This window comes from Phytophthora parasitica (genome assembly GCF_000247585.1).
Source record: "Phytophthora parasitica INRA-310 unplaced genomic scaffold supercont2.61, whole genome shotgun sequence".
Classification (NCBI taxonomy): Eukaryota; Oomycota; class Peronosporomycetes; order Peronosporales; family Peronosporaceae; genus Phytophthora; species Phytophthora nicotianae.
This window is the reverse complement of record NW_008649047.1, coordinates 14,394-31,293: the sequence shown is the minus strand read 5'-3', so window position 1 is coordinate 31,293 and position 16,900 is coordinate 14,394. Positions and strand designations below refer to the sequence as shown.

Genomic DNA, 16,900 nt, shown 5'->3' with positions numbered 1-16,900 from the left:
TATAGATGGGTCAAGATAAATACGAGTTGTCCGTTTGCACATAAGTTTTACGGTATACCCCTCTTTTGCCAAAACATGTGCAAAGCACAATACCTGCTCAGTAAAACCTGGACGTCAAGCATGCCGATAAGTTTATTGAATTACATCTATTATTCTGACATTATTCAATTTTATCTAAAATTTAATTATATTTCAATATATATTGTATTATTTTCTATTTTAATATTTTCAGTTATTTTGATTTGTCCAAAAACTCCAGACGGTCCTTAAGATAGGGAGCATCATTTTTTAAAAGAGTTATCCTCATTCCAGAATCCGCCGGCTCGAGGAAAGATGGTGAAGCTTTTCTGTGCTGTCGTTGGCGGGAACGCGTTCCCTGTGGACATCGACGCAGGCCAGTCGGTGGGAGACTTGAAGGAGGCTATCAAGGCGGAGAATCCCGATACGATTAAGTGCGAAGCAGACAAGTTGCAGCTCTTCCTGGCGAAGAAGGAGAAAGGCGCCGGGGCGTGGCTGACGGAGAACGACGTGAAGGACGGTGTTAGCGGCACGAGTGATTTGAAGCTGCTGGGAGCGGCGCGAGCGAGGCTACGGCGTGTGGGGTTGTCGGATAGGGATGTTGGCGGAGTGGATGAAGAAGAAGAAGCAGAAGGGAGAGGCCCTGTGAACGTGCTGGTGGTGGTTCCAGAGGGGGTTGCAGGTGCCGTGGCGTCAGTTGAGCCCTCGGCTGCGCCAACGACAATTCATCGCCATCCCGAACGTCTTTAGCGATTGGCTGCGATTAACGAAATGATCCGACAGAAGAATCGAAACGGAAACGAGAAGACGAGCAATCAAGAAACCAACAAGAAGCGAAAAAAAATAGGGATCTGGATAGCTCAGTGTCGTATTCAAGCTTGTCATGGTCTGAAGTTGAGTCGATTCTACCGCTTATCTTCAACCGAAGCCCGTTCCTGACGAGGTTGTGGAACAAACAATGACCCGGATCGCGCAAACACACAAGCTGTACGGGGAGGTCTATACAGGAACGGACGCCAAGCGTAAGATGTTCATTGCGGCAGTTCTTGAAGCAGTTTGTCTTTTGCTTGGTGATGTCGAGATCCTCTGCGAAGAGGAGGTGAATGGGAAAAATGTACGCGTGCATAGTCAATTTGAGTTTGTGCTCAAGCGTGGCCCGAAGCGGATATCAATCGTCGAAGCAAAGCGCGATAACATTGAGCAAGGACTGGCTCAGAAAATTACCGGTCTGGAAGTGTTAGCTGATGTTGAAGGACTAGAGCAAACATTTGGTATTTGTTACCAATTATCTCAACTGGGTCTTCATTAATGATGGCGATGAGGTAGTTCAACTTGTTGACCGGTCACTCGACATCATGTTTTCGGAGCCTATAAGGGAGTCACTGAAGAATATTCTCGGCATGATTTATGGGATGCTCTCGAACACCACTTGCTGAAGGGTAGGTACTGGTAGTTTGATCAGTTGCATTATTGCACTTCGGAGGATATATTTTAATCCTGAAAAATATAAAGTTAGTAATATAGAAAAATGGTGAACTCTCCTGAGCAATACCAAGCTGACAAGGAGCGAATTAAAGCAGCGCAGAAGCGCTACTACCAGCGCACACGCGAAGCTCGTTTGTCCTTTCAAAACGGGTACGACGATAAGAATAGAGAGCAAAGTCGAGAGAGAAAACGAAAACCAAAAATCGAACTTAATCAAGACCAAACCGAACTTAGTCATGACAATCGAACTTAATTAATTATTATTTATTTATTTTACAGTGATCTTCATGAGCGTACAATTTCCCCTCCTTGTTAGTGCCTACACCTCCATTTAACATTAGAGACACACTGCCTAGAAATGGAGATCTCATGGCAGCCTTGGGCGACGGATATGCTCGTAGATGTCTAACTAGCACTAGATGTAGGGCACAGTCCAGCTCACTTTGATTCTCTGACACGATTAAGTGCATTTTTAAAACTTGCTAGCGACTTGAGCTCTTATTCTTGATCTTAGTAGGGGAGCTGTCATGAAATGAGGTACGGATAGTCTGTGTTAAAAGATACCAATTAAGTTTTAGATTGTAGCTCAGGTACTACCCATATTAATAGTTCCAGTGCAACGTTTCCATGCTACATTTCTCGATTCTTGTCGTACTGGTGTGGAAAAATAAGTCCCGAGAGTACTTACAAATAATATTGGAAGTCCGGGAGATCTTGTACTACAAGATAAAGCTGAAGACTGCAGTGTTATGACAATGGCAAAGACGTGTTACAGTCGTTTGCGTTTTAACTAAGTTCTTTGTGAATGCATCGATGCATCAATGCAACATCGTCCAAGATACACTAGCTCTTTTTTGAGTCTCACATTCAGTTCCAATCCTTGGACGCACTAGGGATCCAGTACTAGAATTAGTATTAATATTACTACCAGTAGTAAATCCTTGTAAAACTTCTATGCTCCAAAAATAATTGGAATGGGGTCTGCTTGGCAGACTATTCAAGAGGCGCAGTGAATCTTTTGAATTTCAACAGCATGTCAGAGGTGGAGGAGACACTCGAACGCATCAAGAATCACAAGGGCGTGGAGGGATACGTGATCGCCGACCGCAACGGTAACGTGCTCCGACGTCATCCGCAGATGCAAGTATCCGAGGCCGAAAAGTACGCGCTGTACATGAAGGAGCTGACCACGAAGGCACGGGGTGTGGTACGTGACTTGAACCCCAAGAACGATCTGCAGTACATGCGCATCCGGGTCAAGAAACTCGAGCTGCTCATCGCACACGGTACGCCGTAGGCTCTACTCTTCCCTACTTCCTGGGCTAACACGCAGGGACACAATTATTAGAGAAAGACTTCTTGGTCGTCGTCATCCAGAGGTGGACGCCAACGAACAGTTAGCTGCGGCCAAGCACACGAGTCGTAGACCTCACCTCACAACTTACTCAAAAATGCGACGAGGTTTTCATTCATACCCGCATGGTTCATGCAGACCTGTTGTCACTGGGAAGGCGAGTTTGTCGTTGGGTTTCTAGTGCCAGCATTGCGTTCCACGAATCCTTGGAGATTTGTCCTTCCCCACGACTGAGCGCCATCAGACGAGCGAGTCTCAACCAGCGGTGAAGATCTTCCAGCTGCATCGTGAATCATAAAAAAAAAAACGTCAGATACTCCTCTTCTACCACGAGTAGTACGAATTACTTACCGCTACTTTTTGCTCGGACTTTCGGCACTCCACGTAGTGTTTCTCAGCCATCTCAGCTTCCTCGTTACCAATCGTGACCACAAACGAGCGTAGTACACTGAGGAACAGGCGAAAACACTCTAATACCTGCTCCGTCGGCAACTCCTCGGTCGCACTGCTGTCGGTAGCAACAACTGGCACAGCCACAGTCACTGGTAAAATACTTTTGCCCTCCGACACTGTGATGACAGCCACGTCCTGCGGAAAGTCCATGTTGTAGTAGTGAAAGTCGTAGGGCAGCAGCATCTTGTCCACCAGCGACTGCAACGCGGCCACGTTCTTGACGCCCTGTTCGTTCAGTTGTCCGGCCGATAAGACCGTCTCATTCACCAGCATCGTCGTCCCATTGGCCACTTGCAACACGCCACTCAGCAGCATCTCTCGCTCGTAGTCTTTGTGAGGCATAAACTTGGTCGAATTGAGCTCCTTGAGCGACAGATCCACTCGCGCCACCATCGGCATCAGCGACGTCAGCGTCTGCTCCACATCAGCAATAAATGACGTTTTCTGCTCTTCCGTGGACGCTTTGTCCAGCGACAAGTTCACAGATAAATTACCCAACGGAGTCGACGGGTCTGCACGTGAATACACGTGCGATAGCAACCCCAAGAGCAAATACTCGGCCGCCAACGTGTCTCCACGCACTGTCTGTGCCAAATACTGTACGATCCGGTTACGCATGGCAACAATATCTGCTTGTTGGCCTAGTTTAGACCACTCGTCCTGGCAGAACTTGGTCCGTGAGTCGTTGCTCTCGTGGATTCTATCGTAAAATTCTATGGACTCATGAGGACGCACGTGATGCACACTCTGCAGGCTGCTGACATGGCAGCAGTGCAGAACGACACCAGATCGTCCTTTACGTTGCACCTCGTCGATGCAGTCGGCGATCTGGAGCTCCTCGAGTTGTTTGGCACTCAAAACGTTCTCAGAGTCGCTCTTCTTGGCGTCTGTACCGGGTATCATCAGGTCCAAGATGCCCACGAATTCGAAGGCCTCGTTCACCTTGAAAGCGTCCAATGGCGTGTCCTTGTACTGGCCATCGTAGACGTAGATGTTGACAGATTGAGGCAGCAAAAGCCCCTCGTTCCCGTCCTCCTGTTTCTCCACCGCCTTGGATTTCTTCACGTGCGATTCGTCCTGCGTTTGTTCAGATACGTTATCCATTTGTTCATCCACGGCTGCGCTGGAGCGCTTAATGCCCTTGGAAGCTGAGGGACGTTCATTCTCGCTATAATGACCATCACTTTGAGATGCTTTGTCGACCACCGAAACGTTTCGATACGCGTGGGTGGACCAGTCACTCGCATGAGGGAAAAGAGTGACCGTCAGGGGTACACGCTCCACCAACTGTTGGCGCATGGCGTCGCTGTCGGTCAGCGCAGGTGCCTCGCCGCCTAGCAACACCAACTCCGGGTCCTGCACGTCGCGCACCACGCCACGGAACTTGAGCACGCTTCCATCGCGGTATTTACCCTGGCGGAAGGCCGCTTCGTCCAGCACGGGCACGGTGGAGACGTCGCGGGCTGCAGACAGTAACGATGACAGGTCCAACATTCCCAAGCACCAAATGACTTGAATTTTGTAAGGTACGTGCGTAACCGGTTACGCTAACAGGGTTACGTTGAAGTTGATCATGCCAGACGCTTGCCATGCTTGCAAATTGTAAGTTGCAATTTACAATCCGTCGTCGGAAGATGGGGCTTTGTCATGTCTACGGGACTGGATGCCCATTGGAGTTGCATGGACATCATGGGGCGCCAAGCAAGTTGGTCACTGATATCACCAACTTGGAAAGAGTTGGGATGTCCCTAACAGATCGTAGAAAGCAACCAGGCGACGCAGAATTAACACCAGACGTCGAGGTGCATTTCATTGCGCGATATTTGAACTTCAGATTCTGAAGCAGGTCCGACCGAGTGGAGCGAAATAACAAGCAGACAGTCGTGAACAAGTGCTCACGATCTTTGATCAAGTGCGTGCCGTGTGCTTGTTGCGCTTGTTTGGCCAAGTGCCATGCTGGACTTTAGCGCTTTGACTCACCTTTCAGTGTACTCATGCCTCCGTGTCGTGTTGAGTGTTTGAAGTGTAGGTAGATGGGTGGTTCGTCTTTTTCAGATGGCTATGCCGTTGCAGTGGAAAGCCGCTCTCGTCACTTGTCACTGACAATGTCAGTGTCATCTCTGCTCCGGAAGCTTGTAGGTCATGGCATACCCTGCACGTACCGCCTCGTAGGTTAAAACCTACTGCTACATGCATAATAATAAAAAGAAAAAAAATGGGGTCACCACGGCGATTACGCTTTCGACTTTACCGCATCAACATGTACGACTGCTTTCATCTACATGTACATGTAAAATGGTAAATATTGAAACTGGAAGTGTCGGCACTATTCGTACTATGCATGTACTTGTCGATGGGTGCCGTTCGTCTCTACGAGTACAACACTGATACATCCTTCTAGCACGCATTTCGATTGTACTTGCGTAAACTCTTTCGGTGCTATTCTTGCAAGTTCGCTCATGTCGCGAGCATGCATTTACATTAGCTCATCGCCGATTGAGTACGTTCGGGCTGGGCATCAGAAGAGCCTCAGGTGTGTATAACCAAATGCATGCACAACAAACGACAGTTGAAAGATGTTTGGTCTTTTCTACTGTAGTAACGCGCACTTCGAAGTGTATTTACTGTTTGTTTCTCCGGATATCATCTCAAAGATTTGGATTAACGTTGTGGGGCCAACAATGCAAAGAATGTAAACATATCATTCTCACTAATTATACTATTTGTTAGATACATCCTTCTGCGTGCTCGTCAAAGACAACGTAAAAGGAGGTGATGCCGTACAAACAGAACGTCGAACGGCAAGTTCGGTTGACATGAGGTGTTCTGGATCGTAGACTTGCTGAAATATGAAGCAAATCTTAGTCAGCGCTACATCATAGAACTTTACGTTAATACTATATAAATGAATATCCGCTATATCATAATATCATAAATAAACATTGCTAGGTAAAAAGGACTACTGTATCACATTACCTGGGTAAATGTATATTAATCGCGACAGCGCTATTTCTTGTTTTGGAGGCACAATCCTTCAAGATCGTGCCGACACGCATAGCGTGCAGCGGAGCTCACTCCATTTGGTCGGTCAGCTCAGCTCCCCGCCTATCTGTCTCGACACTCGCAACGAGGACCGATTGGTGAGCACCGAATGAATTTCATTTTGAATTTACCAGCGCTGATCATACTTGGGTTTTCGTGGCGCTTGGTCCAAGCCTTCCCAAATGATTCGATCTAAGCTTGCATTCGGTTATCTGGCTGTGATGACAAGTCTTACCGGGACCGTGAGTATTGATTGGACCTTCTTGAAGGACGGCAGTGGTTCAACGTCAAGTCCCTCGTCACTTGATATGGATAAGAAGACCTCTTCAACAACAGAACGAGCAGGTTCGTCAGGCCCTTCGTTACTCGACACGCCTTCAGCGCTGGATCTGGTGTCTGGGTCATCTTCGTTCGACAGTGAAACATTACTCGAGAAATACGCTACCCCTTCCACTGCCGTAAGCACCGTCCGATCAACGTACCGCAACTGGGTGGGTCCATGGAGTATCTCGTCGGATACGTCGTGCTACCGTGAAGCCCACATCATGGACGTTTGCCCAAGCAACTTTGATCGTAACGAACTTACAAATACCTGCTGGACCGAATGCCCCCTGGAATTTCCTCTCGAATGTGGCATGGAGTGTGCCCGACAGAACACTGACTGTGGTCTCGAAGTCGCAAGCAAGGTCTCAGCGTTGGCCATGGCAGTGCTGGGTACTGCTACATTTGGAGTGATCGGTGAGATGGTAAAATTGGGCAAGAAGTTGACTTGGGCCGTCAAGTGCACGAATCAGTTGCTGCTGGTGATGAGAGGTATCATCAGGTATGTCCGTAACGTCAAGACTGAAGACCCGCAGGCGTCCCAGGATAAGCTGCTGCTCATGCTGTATCAGACCAACAACGTCGTGACCGATTTACCCATGGTCATTTATGCATGTATGGGCAAAAACATCCCTTCAAACCTCCGACTCACGCAGATTGTGTTGGCTACGGCCCAGTGGATGCTGCTACAAGCGCTTACTTACGACGATGATATTATTTCGAGCTGGCAGCGATTCCGAGCGTTCATGAAAGGCGCCAACTTCACGGAGGCAGCAGAAGAGATCACGGAGGGCGAGATTGCATCGCTGGAGACAGCCATGCAACAAAACTCGAGTTGCGCTGGCGACTTGAAGTCTTTGACCGACCGTGTCTGGATGACCGTCAACGAGTACCGAGAAGACAACCCAGGTATCTCGGATGACGAGCTTCGTCTGAAGATCAGCGAGTCCGACCTTGTGCTCTATGACGTCGCCATCGTCACCAACAACTGCATGCACCAACTGATCTCCGAATCCAGCGTCGAAACTGCCTACAAGACTCGTGAAGCGCTTCGAAAGACTTTCGGAGTCATCATCAACGACCTGATCAAGTCTGGTAAAAGTGACAACGGTACGTCACTAGACGAGAAAGCGGCCGCGTACAAGTGGATCGACATGGGTCTGTCCACAATTTCCGCTTCGATGATCGACCCGACCGATATCGCGACGCTGCTGTCCGAGTATATTCAGACCATTTGTGGCCCCACGCAGTTCATGGGTGAGATCGACGACGGTACGGAAGACGCGACACTGGGCTTGAATACCCTGCAAAGAGCTTTCAAGGGTAGCTCGAGCTCATGGACAAGAGTTGGTGATGGCGCGGTAATTATCAACTTCACGAGTACCGATACGAAAGACGTGTCGGTGAATATCATGTCTGGGGGTGATAAGATCGAAGAGGTGGACGTTAAAGCTGGAGGCACTGCCCAGTGGACGTCGAATATCACTACACTTGGCGGTAAGACGCTGTACTTGGATCGCTGGCGTCCTGGTTTCCTAGGGTTTCCAGGAACGGGAGGCGGATCTCTCGTTTTGTGGGTACCTAGAGCGTCTCGAGGTGGCCATCTAGAGCTAAACGTAAAGATTAACGTCAGCTAGGAACTAAAGCATAAAACAACAATCTGTTTAAATTTAAATACCAAAAGTCATGTCAGAGTTGGGGTAACAGATATGATAGGACCAGTTTAGCGGTACATCAATCTGCTATTAGAATACTTCTCGAGCTCACTGAAGAATCGACGTTTGTTTTTTCTCGTCACAAATAATGGTAGAATGTTATCCACAGACGAGCAAACCGCAATATAGAGCCAAAGTACTTTCCAATTTATTGATTCTACTGCCTGAGTTTTTTAGTGATAATATCAATAGAGTTTTGATTTTGTCTTATGCAATACGGCCGCACTGCAAGGCAAAACTGTATGTGCTTAATCTAGAGACAATTTTCGTTCATGTATGTGGAGGTGTGAGTCATAGGGTACCCCTCAATGCAACGTTAGAGCTTGTTATATTTCGAGTTTTCCTGGAATAGCAGTACGAAGTGCTGCAGAGCAGCTTGCAGACGATTAACTCGTTATTCTTCGATTTTTGTCTTGAAACTTGTATCCGTCACGCTTTCACGTCCTTTCACGTCTTTCCCCTTCATTTTTGTTCTAGGGCTGTACCACCACCATTCTTCCATCGATCTCAATATTTTGGCAGTTTTACAGTTTTGGTTAACATGCCACACTCGAAATCTCAAAGCTTCTTAGTTCGCAGCAGGACTAAGGCCCGCGCTATTGCTCAGTTGAAAACATGCGTGTGCGTGCTGCAATAGAAGAACTGGCGCGTGGAGCAGCGCTAGAGCCGCTTGAACCGCGGGCGGCTTGGCAAACGCTGGATGTACCCGGCGCTCGTTACAGACATCATGGAGCTTATTTTGGTGCTTATCCAGAAAATGTGCGAATACAACGTCCTAGAAACTTTTCCATCCGCGTGGGCCCCCTTAGTAAAACAGTGGAAATGAGTTAAGCAACAAATATTTTTACTTTAGACCTTGATATTCCGAAATCTGCTTATCCTTTTCGTGATTTAACCCAAGCCCAAAGGTGGTTTGAGGAGAGCTTTCAAGGTTCTTGCCAATCGCTTCCGTGACCCGATGCTATCCCAGCCTCCGCCTCAACCCTAGCAGCGACGATGCGCAATCTCAAAAACTTCTAACCAATCACATGCTCTATTTATGGATTATATCCAATCATGTTCGAAATGTAGGCCACATCTTTGTGCTTTTTGTATGAAGTATCGGTTCTGAAGAGTTAATAGAGCTGCGCACATTAAGGTTCCATGAGGTAGTCTAATCAAACTCTTTTTAGCTTGTGAGCTGGCAGCAGACATCCAAAGAGGTTGCACAGGAGGTGAAGTGAGACCTGTCAATCTAGCTGAGACGGAGATGGCCGGGACAGACAGGCAGTCGAAATGGGGTGGATGTGGTAGCCGGAATTGAAGTCATCATTTGTGGGCGACCACTCCGACTCCAGGCCAGCATTCGAGAGGCACAACTGGCACCAATAATTCTGGAAAAGCGGAGCTGGAGATGCTGCCGGTGATGACGCCGCTCCCGAGGTGACTGACCTAACTATCGTGGTTGTTGGAGCGGTCGCTTTTGAGGAAGATGATGGTGGCAACTCGAGCACCATCTCAATGGCCTAGTCGTTGGATTTGAGTACTGTGTCTCTGTAGTGTCTGGGGTCAACTCCTCTGTCAGCATCAACGTCACTGTCGTGTACACAGACTATAATGTTATCACGTCTCCTCTGTTGACGCCACCTTCTATCTGTACGAGATGATGGAGCAGACGCAGACGACATAGCTTATGCACTTCAACTGGAAGTCGTGATGAGAGGGGGGCTTGGTCATTCAAGGCGGCAGGATGAAATGAGTACGTCAAAAGCCAGTACATCAAACTCGGTCATGGAGGTTCCGTATAATCAACCACGTCACCCACATGCAAGAAATGGCTGGACCTGTGGATGAATTAAGATGTAGCAGTGCAATTCTATTCCAAAACGACTGAGCTGGGTCTGGATCTGGCTTGGATGGTCCCTGACTCAACCATGCTAATATCCAACTCAAACACTCGGCTTTGCCGGCACCTGACCATTCGATTTCCAGAAATGCTGACCATCCCGACCAGTGAATATCGTAATCTAGAGCTGTCGATTCATACGCGCCAAGATGGTGGTTTGAGATCCCCAGCTGGGGTCACTACATTGGTTAGCTCAGCCAACGCTGTGCCCGCTTCTCCATGGCTCCGTCCGAAGCTAGCGGTTACTTCAGCTGGACCCAACGAGTCAGCTTCGCCGGCGGCTTCAGTCGCACTATCGCCAACTTCTACATCCGTATCTGCCACCGAGTCAGATGCGGCTTCTCTACCAGCGACCAAGGTGTCCTCATCGCCGACTACCACTACAACCCCGGTGAGCTCACTCGACAGACGCATTGCATCCGCTGCGCAGAAATACCTTGATTTGAGGATGTTGCGTGTTTCAGGGAGTATGTTTACGCCGTCCCAGCTTCTGTATCGACACGGGCATCCTGGGTAGTCGCTGCGGCGATCCTCGACCTTGGACTCCTTAGCCTCCCTTCCGCGGCCTCACGTTTGCCCCTTACGTGGGGACGAAGGCTAAGAGTAATCTATGTCGTTTTGGACAACAACTGCACTCAGGTATTGGTGTCTGTTGAGGCTGCATCACGTCTAGGTGCAACCGCCATGTAAGGATTGTGCATCAGCGCCTATTCTTGGAGTTTTATGACGGAGAATAGTGGACCGCTGGCTGTTGAGGACCAACTGCGCTTAATGAAGATCGAAATCAGTGCAGAGGAAGCGACTTGACTTGTGAAGGTTTTCGAAATGTTTGGCAGGCACACCCTGAATAATGACGCACGCAGCGTCGCGATCCGAGATGTCTTGTTCAAGGTCTCTATGTTGACGTCATGTGGGAGAACGTGCTCATGGTGGTATCACCCTTGACCTTCTCGAGTGTTGGAATCATCTTGACGCGCTTCTCGGATAGAGTCAGCGCTTTCCGGGGGAAGTGCTGACACCTGTTTCTACCCTTCCTTCAGGTCCCAGGCTGGCACAGTGGTTGTGTAACGTCTTCCTCTCCTCCTCCAAATCGGATTTGCCTGCAACGAGCGATTCCAGCCCTTTATTCAACGCTTCATTGGTTGTTGTTCAATGTACTAAGCTTATTCTAGAGTGACGCAAGGAGTTCAGTGTAGTCTGGAGCATGGAGGCCCGTTGTGAATGGTCACGAGCTCCTCAAACGACCGAGCTAGGAGCAGGGCACTACGTCAAGTAGCGTCGAGGTATCCAATGGAGCTCGTGATCCAAATGGAGAATATTCATCCTGTCAGCAAGGACAGCCGGAGTGCAGCACAGGAAGAACCCAAAGAGGCTATTGGAAGATAGCAGACATCAAAGGTGAATTTTCCAAGTTCAAAGCATGTGTACACTCTTCTGGTAAGTATCTGCACAAGGCCAGATTATGACTGCGGTTGGTACTCGAGAGGTCTATACGGCGGGGGCAGCTGATATGCACATGCTAAAGTCTGTGTGCCCCTGAATAGCTCCGGGATACCCTACGGGGAGTGGATGTGTGTACTCTATGCCGGATTCGGGCAGTGTGAACGGCCCACGGGCTGGTAGCGCTTTCCCCTCGCGAAGAAGTAAAGTCTATCTTAGCGAGCACAGAAACGTCTGCGCAGCTGGCATCGACAAAGTTGGTCAGGTCACCAAGTCTGCGAGCCGGTACGTCAACAATTCTAGCTGAGACGACGAGACGACTTCGCGCTCGGTGGACTGTAAAAGCGCTCGTGCGCCGCCGTCCATATTTGGTAGAGGGTACAGATTTTTAAGAACCGAGGCTCGCTGGGATCACCTAGTCCTCGAAGGAGACTGACTTGGCTGTTCGACACCTAGCAGATGCGAAAGCACATGCCCGTCCCGGCTAGGCAGAGCTGCGAGGGGACCAACCACATACGCGAGGGTGGGCTCTCCATTCGGGCTATTTTCAAGAAAGTCAAGCGGTCGAGAGACGCCGTCAAGCGCGCGCTAGCTGCACCTTGTCACTGGCGGCATACGCCAGGGCGGAAGCCCGTTGTGTCGGAAGCGGCTGGCTCGCTTGCTGCTGCGGAACGCTGCGAGTGGCAACTACTCCGCCGCCTAGCTCATGGCCGCGTGCAACTGCACGTGCAGTACCCGCACTATCAGGTGCCTCCTTTCGGGTGTAGACTAGCCAGTCTACACCAAAATGGAGAATTCACTGCCTCTCACGACAGTACATAAAGCGCATCGCCTGGCCTGGGCAAAGGCTATGGTGGTCATGCCCCACGAGCAGTGGGAGCGAATAATTTTTTCAGACGAGAAATTTTTTAATTTGAATGGGCCGGAAGGCCTCCAGAGGTACTGGCACGACGTACGTCGTCCACCACGCACTACAGAGCAGTGACAAAATGGAGGCGGGTCTGTGGTGATTTGTGGCGCTTTTAGCGCCAAAGGTCAGGCAAAGCTCGCAATTCTTGTCGGTCGCCAGGCCTCGGCACCGTATATTCATACTGTGTCCGAGTTTTTGCTTCCCTACGCTCATCTCAACTACGGTGTGAAGTTTATCTACCAGCAAGACAACGCGTCTATTCATACCTCGGCGGAAACCAATGCGTTTTTCGAGGAACAAGGGATCTGTGTGTTTGACTGGCCAGCCAGGTCACCGAACCTTAATCCCATCGAGAACTTGTGGGCATTATTGGCGCGCAAGGTCTATCCAAATGACCGGCAGTACGCTAACGTTGCGGAACTTACTAGTGCTATTGAGAACGCGTGGGACACTATTCAGCTACCCACGCTAGTCACCTTGATAGAGTCGATGCCAAGGCGTTACATCGAAGTGATTGAGAAGAAAGGAGCTAAGACCCACTACTAATACAATCATTTTGATCTAATTATATTGATTTCACTATGGTGACTAGGTGGCCGGAAGTTTGGGCCAGGTAGACGATCGGACTTTTTGTATGGGAGCTACCCTGCAAACTGCAAAACTAAGGTTGTTAGCTCAAACACCCTGTCGCATTACATAATAGCAACACTATATCTAAACCGCAGCTCAAATTCGCAGTAGTTGCCAAAAGTGGGGGTGGCCGGTTTAATTTGACCAGGAGTGTAGCCAGTAATGCTGCCGTGTCCCGATGCTATCCCAGCCCCCGCCTCAGCCTTAGTTTAGTTGATGGCTGCAAAATATATAGTACATAAGAGTTCTGCTAACAGCGCCGTTTTACTAACAGTGTCACCTTGAGAATATCTGCGTCACCGAGAGTGGTGTGAACACCACGACGGCGGTGTGGCGAGGTCTAGTTTTATAACTGCCAATCAGTATTGTAGCGGTTGACAATGCTTCTGTTACTAGGTTCTCGTCGTTGGCTTGAGTCGACGACGGTATTTCAAAGCAACTTCGTCTGAACGTATCTAACCGATACGAAAATAGCTCCCCCTGCTCTTCTGTGGGTAAAACCCCAAATAGAAGACCACCTTTCATCAACATCATGCGTCATACTACGCTGGCTGTTTTTTATCGCTCAAGAAAGCGGAATCGCTTCTGCATGGCACACGTAATGCAGTGTCATGATATGGGAAAGGAATAGTTTCAAGCGCTTGACTTAGTTTTTGGTGAGCTGTGGTCTGTAAATGGCGAGAAGATTCGCTACGTGTGTGCGCCGAGCCTACTCGCTCATCACACGTACGAAATATCGTAGTACGTAGTACTAGTACATGAACGAAGTTACAGAGTCACAGTATACTTCTGAATAGACTACTATTATCCAGCTACTATACGCCACTATACACACGAATTTAACCACACTACATGCAGCAATTCAACAGTTTATTAATAATAATACTACAAGTAATCCGCAGCCTAATTGACACTCGGGATCCCAAGGCTACAACGCAGCCACTGGCCGATCGCGACACGAGGCTGCTACAAACGTTAGACATAGGTAAGTTTAAGAATGTGGATGCACTAGCTCCTCACCGATGCCTAGTTCATGTGGCGCTTCATTTTATAGTAGCCAGGTTGTGGAAATGGTGGCCAACACGGAACGCAATTTGGGTACCTGCGTTCAACTTCTCACCTAACTCTGGCCAACTTCAACCGTGAGATGCTGGACTAGGCATCGAATACGTAGCGAATGAACTTGCAGTCACGAAAGCGAGAGAATTGGCCTTCCTGGTCGAGTAAATCGACACGGTTATAAACACCTTGTGGCTCTGCGGCATGAACGACCCAGTACGGAAGCTTCGGGGGATGCCAAGCGTGTCCGCGAGGGACGTTAGTGCCGAGACACGCTCTAAACTTGACTGAAGGGCATCTCGGACACGTTCGCGGACCTACACACCAACATCCAGGAGCACTACTGGAACCGAGGCTTCTTGACGCTGGTTGAGGTGACCGGAGTAAATTGGAAACTGAGCACCGTTCCCAATTCGGCACGACGTACACTTCATGTACGTGCGTTGAACCCAGGCTACGCCTGGTCGCGAGTAGAAGAAGGACGTGTGATTAGATGCATGGAATAATGGGACGCAATTTTCACTATCTTGAAGTTGTATTGTGGTGTCCGGATCTATGTTTTTTGGTTGAAGCATCTTCCTTCGCTCAATAATCTCCGCAAAATGGGAATGGGCTTTGCTGGTCGTCGGTTGTGCAGGCGGTAACCGGGCGTTTGCGGTTTCGGCAGCGCATTGTGATCTGCAACACCAGTGACGCAGCAGGCGTTCGCAAGGTGTTTCGCGATACTATTGGTGTACTAGCCTGGTGATGCTCGGCATGTTTACCCTATGGTGGTACATATACAGCAGAAGCTGTGGTTCAAGAAAAGCGAATCGGTCGATGAGCTGAAACTGTACTAGTACTAGTTAAAAGTAAAATAACCTACCTCGTCCGTTTGGTTGGTGAAAGGGAGCAGCACCGACATTTCCTTAGACGTATTAATCGCCAAACTGATATTTTGTTCGCTGGATTTTAGGCACAGTATGAAAATCATTCCGGCGATGGAGATTGCAGCCATGTTCTATAACCCGGTCTATTGGCCGTATGTTTTTATTAATTTTAGTATGAATGGTTGAGGTTGTTAACACCAGCGTTAGCGTAGGGAGGAATTGTAAGCTATTAATATGCAACTGGAACTATATACTCGGATTCATACATGTGCTTGCTTAGATAGCGTGACCCCGCGAGAGCCCATTGTGGACATTCCAGCTTACACACGCGCTCTGTGATGCCAAGCAGCTTGACCGTATACAGTAACTGCAACAATTACAAAAACTGCATGGCAAAAGCCTTTTTAAACGAGCCGCACCACCGACAGTGTCCGAGAGAAGACGTCGTCAGGTTTCTGGCTTTGCTGGACCCCCATAATGACCTTCTTTGCGTTGAACAGTATTCCAAGGAAGCGGATGGATGGAGATGAGCTGGTAAGTCGCCCGGTGCTGCGTTGAAGCAGTATTCGGTTCACGGTTTCCTTCTTGGTTAGAGGGCTGCAGTTTTCGCTTCAGACAGGACACTAGTCCGACCCTGACCCACATGCACAAGACCAAGATGAACAATGAGGCGCGGAACACTTCTTTCACTCGTGTAGGCAAACATTTGGTATCCATGTATGTGCGAGTTTGCCAACGTCATACAGATTTTGGGAGAAGTCTCCTCACGGGAGACTCAAGCCTTGACATGCTTGCCTAGACATAAGACGGATTACCAATGTGCGATTAGCAAATCTCATCAGTGAAAAAAAAAGACCGAAAAAAGTAGGCACAACAAAAAAATAATAAAATGGGCTCATGGAATGGGTATTTTTTGGCTGTAAAGAAAGAATTAACATGTACCGTACCGTAAGACGTCGCCTGTGTTTACTTGCAGATGATAATAATGGCAGAATTCAATGAACTATGTGTAATTCATGTAGTAAATCCGCCGTGATTCGTATATAAATCCGCGGTAAGCTGGACTATGCTGAGACGGGCTCCAAGTCGTGATAGTACGACCTATTTTTTGCCTTTCTTATGAATCTCTTGTGACGCTGCAGTCGTGTGGTGTGTTCCAGTGTGCCTATTGGTTCGCTTAGTACACAATTTGGTGCATGCCACCCACTCCGCCGGTAATGGTTTTCGGCTTATCTTCGTGATCGACTTTAAGATTAAAATGGCATCATGGGCTCTGTATATCCGATAGCAGTGAAATTCAAAGTACGGTATGGTGAACTTAAAGATAAAAATGCACATGAGCAATACTGGCTAGACCAGCAGCGCTATTGTCGATGCAAATCTGGTCTAGCCGTACTATTATCCGTATATGTACAGCCGTCATAAAAACTAGTCTTATTTGAATAATTATGAGCACTATCTATAAATTTAATCCGCCTGGACATACAATATATTTGCATATACACAAATAGTATTAATTACATTACGAACAGATCACTAGAAATATGATAGGACTGCAAATGATCGAGAAGCTGATCTTCCATTTCTCAATTTCCACAATCGTATAGCTTTGAACATATAGCACTATCTTCGTATAATGATAAATGTCGACTGCAGACGTCCACGGCCTCGTTGATATTGGCTGCACCTGTGATTGCATAGCTTCCAGCAGTGAGGCTT

The 16,900-nt window shown here is 48.4% G+C and overlaps 6 protein-coding genes across 8 annotated transcripts; 5 read left to right on the top strand and 1 right to left on the bottom strand.

Annotated features, from left to right (window-relative positions):
• Positions 1-976: 976 nt before the first annotated feature.
• PPTG_16948 (hypothetical protein) lies at positions 977-1,327 on the top strand (the record flags this gene model as incomplete). Its single annotated transcript, XM_008914526.1, has 1 exon — positions 977-1,327. The coding sequence occupies one exon, from the start codon at positions 977-979 to the stop codon at positions 1,325-1,327; it is 351 nt and encodes a 116-aa protein (XP_008912774.1).
• Positions 1,328-2,369: 1,042 nt separating this feature from the next.
• Positions 2,370-4,812, bottom strand: PPTG_16946 (hypothetical protein). 3 transcript variants are annotated; one of them, XM_008914523.1, is made up of 3 exons: positions 3,209-4,812; positions 2,937-3,137; positions 2,370-2,825 (listed from the first exon to the last, which is right to left on the bottom strand). In XM_008914523.1, the coding sequence occupies exons 1-2, from the start codon at positions 4,802-4,804 to the stop codon at positions 2,988-2,990; spliced, it is 1,746 nt and encodes a 581-aa protein (XP_008912771.1). In that variant the 5' UTR covers positions 4,805-4,812; the 3' UTR covers positions 2,370-2,825; positions 2,937-2,987. The 3 variants fall into 3 exon arrangements, with proteins under 3 accessions (XP_008912771.1, XP_008912772.1, XP_008912770.1); XM_008914524.1 differs by having other exon boundaries at positions 2,949-3,137; XM_008914522.1 differs by having other exon boundaries at positions 2,370-3,137.
• On the top strand, positions 2,463-3,188 carry PPTG_16947 (hypothetical protein). The gene is made up of 2 exons (XM_008914525.1): positions 2,463-2,789; positions 2,852-3,188. Exons 1-2 carry the CDS (start codon positions 2,537-2,539, stop codon positions 2,902-2,904), a joined length of 306 nt encoding a protein of 101 aa, XP_008912773.1. The 5' UTR covers positions 2,463-2,536; the 3' UTR covers positions 2,905-3,188.
• Positions 4,813-6,660: 1,848 nt separating the features above from the next.
• Positions 6,661-8,321, top strand: PPTG_16945 (hypothetical protein; the record flags this gene model as incomplete). Its single annotated transcript, XM_008914521.1, has 1 exon — positions 6,661-8,321. The coding sequence occupies one exon, from the start codon at positions 6,661-6,663 to the stop codon at positions 8,308-8,310; it is 1,650 nt and encodes a 549-aa protein (XP_008912769.1). The 3' UTR covers positions 8,311-8,321.
• A 2,171-nt stretch (positions 8,322-10,492) lies between these two features.
• On the top strand, positions 10,493-11,341 carry PPTG_23974 (hypothetical protein; the record flags this gene model as incomplete). Its single annotated transcript, XM_008914520.1, has 3 exons — positions 10,493-10,664; positions 10,791-10,959; positions 11,314-11,341. 3 exons carry the CDS (start codon positions 10,493-10,495, stop codon positions 11,339-11,341), a joined length of 369 nt encoding a protein of 122 aa, XP_008912768.1.
• Positions 11,342-14,516: 3,175 nt separating this feature from the next.
• On the top strand, positions 14,517-16,161 carry PPTG_23973 (hypothetical protein; the record flags this gene model as incomplete). Its single annotated transcript, XM_008914519.1, has 6 exons — positions 14,517-14,570; positions 14,606-14,695; positions 15,098-15,144; positions 15,268-15,333; positions 15,797-15,898; positions 16,158-16,161. 6 exons carry the CDS (start codon positions 14,517-14,519, stop codon positions 16,159-16,161), a joined length of 363 nt encoding a protein of 120 aa, XP_008912767.1.
• Between the last annotated feature and the right edge of the window lie 739 nt (positions 16,162-16,900).